Below are 8382 nucleotides of genomic sequence, written 5' to 3'. Positions count from 1 at the left end.
TCGTCTTTGCGTTGACATGCGTCGTGCAAATGAAGCTGTACTACATGAAAAACATCCAATTCCAGTGATCGATGATATTGCACCGTTGTTGAAGGACGCTACTGTCTTCAGTAAGGTTGATCTTAAGCAAGCGTATCATCAGATCGAGTTAGCACCCGAATCAAGAGAAATTACAACTTTTGGTACACATTTGGGGCTGTTTCGTTATAAGCGACTAATGTTTGGATTAAAGTGTGCTCCCGAGATGTTTCAACGCATTTTAGAGAATATCTTATCAGGGCTGAAAGGTGTCTTCAATTACTTAGACGATCTTCTCATTTTTGGACGCACACTGGAAGAACACGATGCTAATCTTAAAGCAGTCCTTCAACGCTTATCAGATGTTGGTTTCGTAATCAACCCTGGAAAATGCCAGTTTCGAAGAAATGAAGTAACTTTCCATGGACACATCATCAGCAATAATTCTATTCGTCCAATGCTTGACAAGGTACGTGCAATTAAGGAGTTCCGTGCACCACGAACAGCAGAAGAACTGCGAAGTTTCATAGGGATGGTGTCCTACCTGGGCCGTTTTATTCCTCACTTCTCCACAGAATTTGATGTACTTCAGAAAGTAGCTCGTCATAATCCGTTCAAGTGGACAGCAGAAGCGGATCAAACATTCATTCACGTACAATCTTTGCTTTCTGAAGATACTTATCTCAGTTTGTTCGATCCTGAATTGCCAACAATTGTTATGGCAGATGCAAGTCCAGTAGGTCTTGGCTTAGTCCTACTACAAAGAAAGAATGATCAATTTCGAGTGATATGTTATGTCAGCCGTTCTCTGTCTCCAATTGAACGACGGTACTCTCAAACGGAGAAAGAAGCTTTAGCTCTGGTATTTGCAGTGGAAAGGTTAAAAATGTATTTAGTTGGTCGTGAATTCGACCTGGTTACGGATCATAAACCGTTACAAACCATTTTTGGTTCGAGGTCAAAACCGTGTGCAAGACTAGAACGGTGGCTTTTGCGAATTCAAGGTTACAAATACAGAATTATACATGTACCAGGCAAGAACAATATTGCGGATCCATTGTCACGCTTAGTTCCACCTACAAATATCGTAACAGAAAATGATATGTACGAGAAGAATTTAGTAATGGTTGTACACAGTTTAGTTCCAAGAGCTATTACCTTGAAAGAGATTCGTACTGCATTAGGAGCAGATGAAATTTTGAAGTCTGTTTGTGAAAGCCTTCGTTCAAATCGACGAGTCACTGAGAAGCCATATTCTGCATTAGTCGAAGAATTATGCATTGTCAACAACATTCTTCTACGGGGTTCTCGCATTGTCATTCCAGCATTACTACGGAGACAGGTATTAGAGAATGCACATGAAGGTCATCCAGGTATTATAAAGATGAAGGAACGCCTCAGAAGCAAGGTGTGGTGGCCTGGGATTGATAGGGAAGCAGATACATTTGTTCGCACCTGCGACGAGTGTCAGAAGGTTGGTAAGTCAATCACTTTGCAAGAGATGTCTCGTCGTACTCTCCCTGATGGACCTTGGCAGGACTTAGCCATTGATTTTAAATCATTGCCATCAAACAAACACTTATGTGTTGTAGTAGATTACTTCAGCAAATTCATCGAGTGCAAGGTCATGAAGAAGACCACAGCTGAAGCCACGACGGCATTCCAGGAAGAAGTTTTTGCGAGGTTTGGCTATTGTTATTCAATAACATCCGACAATGGTCCTCCTTTCAATTCTGAAGAGTTTTCAAATTTCTGTAAAGAGTTAGGTATCATTCATTACAACACTCCACCTTATTGGGCTCAAGCCAATGGAGAGGTAGAAAGGCAAAATCGCAGTATTAACAAGATAATCAAAATTGCTATGCTGAAAGATAAAAACTACAAGCGGGAGTTAAACAATTATCTCCTGATGTATCATTCAACTCCTCATTCTGTAACTGGTATTAGTCCGGCAGAACTCATGTTCAATCGCAAACTTCGAGACAAAATTCCAACGATGAGAGAACGGATCGAAGTTCCTGGTGTTCGAGAACGTGATGCATACCAAAAGGCGTTGTCATCTGAAAGACTCAAATATGACTCAGTTCCTGACAAAGCATTTGAAGTTGGAGACGAAGTTTTGGTGAAAAGACCTTTTAGTCATCTTAAATCCGATTCCAAGTTTGAAGGGGATACAGGAACAGTTACATCAGTAGATGGTCCATTGGTCTCGGTTAATACACCTACGCGTTCAATTCAACGTCATAAAAATCAAGTGGAATGGTATGATCATCGTCCAACTGAGAAGTTAAGAGAGGATACATTACCTGAAGCGATCAAAAGTGGAGAAGGTTCACCACCTGCAGCAGTTTCGTCACGTCCAGTTCGCAATAAGCAGAAACCAGTTTGGCAGAAAGATTATGATTTGTCATAATCATTTTCTGCTTTGTTTATTCAGTTCATTTGTTTTTTTTTTAACTTAAACGTAAAAAAGGGTTTGTAGTGGACCTACCGATGTTAGAGAAAGAATATTATTGAGCTATTATCACAGAGCACTAATGCACGTAGATTATGGTGATTGTTCTATTTTCCATGGAGATGATAAGATATTAATTTAGCGTCGATTGTGACGGACGGAATAAAGTTTGGTAAAAATACATAAGAGTTTTCCTTCGAAGAGTAGAGAACATTACAAAGATAATGTTGAAAATTGAGAGGGAAATGGAGAAAAAACTCCAAGCATTATTCTGTAAACTGAATTAATGGACATTACGGATATTAGGAAGAAATACCTCAAGATAATCTCGTGGAACATAAACGGGATCAACACTCGGAAAGCCGAGATAGAAGAAATAATATCAGAGAGACAACCTGATATTATAGCCCTACAGCAAACAAGAATAAACCGGAACAGACGACTGAATTTCATGAATTATGAAACATATAGATGTGACAGAATTACAAACACCGGAGGAGGAGTAGTAATATTGGTGAGAACAGATCTGAAACACTACTTCAAAAGTAGATCCGACGAAACACAAGGAAAAACAGAAAAAGTGACGATTGTTGCCGAATTAAATCGGCAAAGAGTCGAAATTACCTCGGCATATAAGCCACCACAAAACAATTTATTGGAAGAAGAGATAAACAACATGTTGGAAGGAACAAACCCGAAAATCTCCATCGGAGATTTCAACTGTAAATCCCCATTATGGAACAGCATAACAGAGAATAGAAATGGCAAAAAACTCAAGGATTTCACCGAAAAACAAAATGCCATAGTGATTGGACCAGAGCTACCGACATATCTTGCTTTTGGTAGAGGAATACCAGACGTAATAGATATCGCGATATTGAAAAATATAACTCAAGAATTCTCTATTGAAACTTTGGAAGATGGAACCTCAAACTACAATCCCGTGGAATTAACAATTGGAGGAGAAACTAGAAAAAAACTGCTGGAAATAAGAGAATATACCAATTGGGCTAAATACAGCCATTTAATACAATCGGAAATAACAGAAATTCCAACAATAAGCACTCCAGACGATCTGGAATGTGCGGTTGATAAACTGGAAGAGATTATATTGAAAGCTTACGAAAAAAGCACGAGAAGAGTGAAGAGACCAGCACCAAGTCATCCGCATGGCGATACGCCTAAAGAAGTGAAAGATCTTATATGAGAAAATCGAAGACTCAGAAGAATATATCGGATGAATAAAAATGATCTGAATAGAAGGAACCTCAACCGCCATAGCCAAGTTCTGAAAAATGCCCTGAAAGATCTAAGAACAAGCAGATGGAACAAAAGAGTTCAAGAACTGAATACAATCGTTCATTCTGCATGGAGAATGCAAAAAAGACTACGAGGAGAAAAGACTAAAATTCCACCCCTACACGGAGAAAGGGGAATGGCGTATACCAATACTGATAAAGCAGATGCATTGGCGGACTCGATCGAACGAGAATCGAGAATAAATTACAGGATAGACGACGATAATGAAGATTTGGAAGAACTGGTTGAAGAAAATGATGAAGAAATGGATGAATTACCAGCGACTACTGAATTAGATGAGCCAACATCGCCAAATGAAATCAGAGAAATAATTGGAAGTTTGAAGAAGAGGAAAGCTCCCGGAAGCGATAAAATAACGAATGTTATGTTAAAGAAATTACCTAGAAAAGGTATAGCCGCTCTAACAAATATCGCGAATGGAATAATGAGGACAGAACACTACACAGAAAAATGGAAAACAGCGGAAGTCATAGTATTCAATAAACCATTCAAAGAGAAGAAGTTCCCACAAAACTACAGACCGATAAGTCTACTGTCGGCGTTAGGAAAAGTAGTAGAAAGAATTATCGCCACGAGGCTAAATGAGGAAACCGAAAATCTGAAACTAATACCACCAGAACAGTTCGGATTCAGAAGAGAGCATTCAACAGAGCAACAATTATTAAGGCTCACAGAGTACATTACAGAGGGATTCCAAAATAAACAAGCTACAGGTCTTGTTTTACTAGACGTCGCCAGAGCATTCGACAGAGTATGGCATGAAGGATTAATATATAAGATGAGATGTGCTGGATATTTGATCAAAATATGCAAGTTGATCAGGAATTATCTCAAAAATAGATTTTACGTGAAAGTGGGGGGAGAATGCTCCTCAACAAGAGATATAGAGGCTGGAGTACCCCAAGGATCAGTACTTGGGCCACTTCTGTACAACATATACATCCACGATATTTCGAAAAATCCCAGAACCATGCTAACGTTATATGCTGACGATAAAGGCATATCAACTCGACACCGCAACCCAGAAGTAATAGAACGAGTTCTACAAGAGACTATTGACGAAACAAATGACTGGTGCATAAAGTGGAAAATCAAGCTCAATGGACAAAAGAGCCAAGCAATATTACTACAGAAGAGAAGACTGCGACCCACAACGAAACTGGAAGTTGACGGCGAAGAAATCGACTGGAAAAATGAAGCCAAATATTTAGGAATAACGCTTAACAAAGGACTTACTTGGAAAAGTCATATCAAACAAGCAATCGACAAAACGAAAGCAGCGATGAATAGACTCTATCCTCTGATAGGAAGAAGAAGCCACAAGTCGAAAGAGACAAAATTGAAGATAATCAAAGCCGTTGCTAGGCCTCAACTGACTTATGGATCAGTTGCCGGGGTTTCGCGGCAAAGAGCCATATCAAAAGAATTCAGGCCACTGAAAACAAGATGCTACGATGTGCAATAGATGCACCTTGGTTTGTCAGGAATAGACAGATTTATCGAGACCTAAAATGGGAAACCATAATGGAATTCATGAACAGAAAAGCAGAGAAATTATTCGAAACAGCGAAAAACCATCCGAATCAAGAACTCAGGAGTCTAGTGGACTACGACCCAGAGGAAGACAAAAGGAGAATGCGAATTTACCGAAGGAGACCAAAAGATCAATTAAAAAGAGATTAAAATAACAACAGAAACTTATTGAAAAATTCAATAAAGTGTTAATCCAATAGAGGATAAACACATAAATCCCAGCACGATAGTTTGCGAGAAGAAAACCGACTAAGAGATGAAGTGTTTATAGGCAAATGCCCGGAACCAAAATTCAAGAAGCAGTTAAGGGTTTTTAGTGGGTCTCGAGCTCAGGAGAGTGAGAAACCCACACTTTTTATCCCTCAGGAGAGGGTGGTTCGTCTGACTTTCCCCCTGCTACACAAAAAAAAAATGAAATCCTACTCTAGCGAGTAGATGTGCCATTCAAGAGTTCATGAAGAAACCTCAAACAAGCAAAGTCCCTGCTGACATCAAGCTCAACTGAATCGAATTTATTCAACAAAACAGCATCATCTTACTTGAAAAACCTTTTCTGAACAGCCACCTTTCCCCACAGTCCGAGAGCTACCAACGAAAATCGGCAAGAGTTTTGTAATGGCCCATACTTAAATATGATTTAGTATTGGGGGTGTGCATTAGTCAGCACCCACTCTCAAGGTCAGGTAGTGGAACACCTAGCGGCCACGCGCTTTGATGTAGGTATATGAAATTACAACATAATCTACAAGTATTTTGTAATGATTGAAAATTGTCACTAAACTAGTTAATAGAACAGAAAACTTGAGAAAGTGGTCAGACCCCATTTTTGGCCTTGTACACATGAGAGCGTTAAACGCCGCGTTGAGCGCGAGTACATCTGTACGCTCTAATGCACAGTCTAGTAACTCGGAGCGCGCTGCAAACGCGACGGTCGAAGTAAAAACTACAAACGTGCGCTCAACGCGGCGTTTAATGCCCTCATGTGTACTAAGCCTTAGTGAAACGCGGTGGGACAGTATCCCACATAAGTTGCTGCCTTAACGATGTTGTTTCAAGAGATTTGTATTCGCCGAAAATGCATATTCAGACCAATATCAATAGAACGGAGGCAGTCAGCAATCACCCAAAGTACGGATATTGTAATTTTATATAAATCAAAGAGTGACGCCGCCAGAAATTCCACTACCTGACCTTGAGAGTGGGAGCGGACTCATGTACACCACCAAAACTAACTCATATTTAATTATGAGCCATGAGCCATAACAAAACTCCTGTCGATTTTCATCGCCAGCTCTCGGACTACATGTGATGTCTATGGCACTCGTATATTGGGTTTCAAGCAAGGTGTTGTGGTCGGAACTAGGAAAATAGTAGCATATGAAAACAATATATAGTTGTCAATTAATTATTTATCAATTTGTCATAATATTTTGAAATAATAAAACGATAAGTTCAGTATAAGTATTTTGATCTGAACACTTGGTGACCCCGACTATTATGGATACCAAGAAAAGAACCCAGAGAAGTAGTGCTGGTTTGAATGAAAGTTTATCGCAAGATTTTGTATGGCCCAAGAAATTTGGAAAGAAAAAGGTGCCTCCGCAGAAACAGGCAGCAAAATCAGTCAGCAAAATCAGTCGACGATAATTGTTTTATTAAACCCATGAATGGAAAGTCTTTAAATGAAAATAAGTATTCAGAAAATGGGCTTGTAACAAGTGTCACTCATGACAGACAAGAAGAGAAAAAAGAAATGTCACCCTCTTCGGAAAAAGCATGTTCATCGAACATTTCTAAGAAAACTAGGACGAGTTTAACTTCTAGGAGATTGGCAATAGAAGCAGTAAAAAAGCGCCAACAGTTAGAGATGGAAATTGATCAAATGAAGTCTGAAATGAAGCGAAAAGAAAATGAGATTAAATTGATAAATATGGAAGAAGATTTGAGACGAGATGAAATGAAATCATCAACTGAAAAGTCAACAATTTCTGGAATTATCCACAGTGGAAATGAAATAGAAGAAAAATATGAGAAATCCGTTAAAAAATCAACTGCTCAATGGGTTGATAATTTGCCAGAAAAATTCGATGAAATAGAAAACTTATCAGTAATATCACAAGGTTATGGAAAACCTAGTGAAGACATAAAATTAATTTGTCAAACCTTAACAGATGTATTACAATCGGTTGGAATATCTAATAACCAACGTAAAGAAAATTGTTGTGGTGATGTTCTTACACATAAAAATATCTCTGACAGAGATTTTCCATACTTTGATGGAAATCCCCAAGACTGGCCCATTTTCATTAGGCATTTTCGAAATGTTATATCATTATGCAAATATACAGATGTGGAAATAGTGCTCAAATTAAGAAACTGTCTCAAGGGAGCTGCTAAGCATGCTGTATCTGGTCTCATGCTAACAAATGATGTGGAAAAGATAATGCATACTTCAGAAACTAGATTTGGACGCCCTGATCAAATCATTGAAATGATACTGAATAAAATAAAGACATTATTACCAATCAAGGAAATTCATTTTGGGAAAATTGATCAACCTGTCTACTGAAATATCGAATGTCGTTGCTTTTATGAAATGCTTGGAATCAACTGGACATTTAAAAAATCCTCATCTACAACGTGATTTGTTAGAGAAAATACCAGACTATCTCAAGTTGAAATGGGGAGAATATTCAGTAGAAAAAAGGAAAGAAAATTATGAGGTTGACCTAGAAGATTTTTCGAAATGGTTGGCAAATTATTCCTATGCAGCTAGCCAAATCAGCACGTCTGTGTTTCCAGAAAATAAGTGGGAAATACTATAATAATCAAGAGAGAAAACCAGAACGTCTTTTCAACATATCAGTTCCAGGAAAATCATCATGTAATTATTGTGGAAACGAGAGACACGATGGCAACTGTTCTAAAATGGAACAGGATTCTCTGGAAATAAGATGGAAAACTGTGACGTCGAAAAAGTTGTGGTTCTGCTGTTTGAGAAAGAATCATCAGAAGTTTAAATGTAGAAATAAAAAACAATGTAGTATTAATGGATG

At 38.5% G+C, this 8382-nt stretch overlaps 1 protein-coding gene across 1 annotated transcript; it reads left to right on the top strand.

The window, feature by feature from the left end:
* Nucleotides 1-244: 244 nt before the first annotated feature.
* LOC123311690 (uncharacterized protein K02A2.6-like) lies at nucleotides 245-2431 on the top strand. Its single transcript, XM_044895760.1, has one exon. It carries the CDS (start codon nucleotides 245-247, stop codon nucleotides 2429-2431), a length of 2187 nt encoding a protein of 728 aa, XP_044751695.1.
* The last annotated feature ends 5951 nt before the right edge of the window (nucleotides 2432-8382 follow it).

Source organism: Coccinella septempunctata, chromosome 4 (genome assembly GCF_907165205.1).
Source record: "Coccinella septempunctata chromosome 4, icCocSept1.1, whole genome shotgun sequence".
NCBI classification, from domain to species: Eukaryota; Metazoa; Arthropoda; class Insecta; order Coleoptera; family Coccinellidae; genus Coccinella; species Coccinella septempunctata.
The sequence above is the reverse complement of the archived record's forward strand: the minus strand, read 5'-3'. Positions and strand labels throughout refer to the sequence as shown.

Excerpts from the sequence above, each read along its gene's own strand:
- LOC123311690 (XM_044895760.1), top strand. The coding sequence starts at position 245 with ATGTTTCAACGCATTTTAGAGAATATCTTATCAGGGCTGAAAGGTGTC.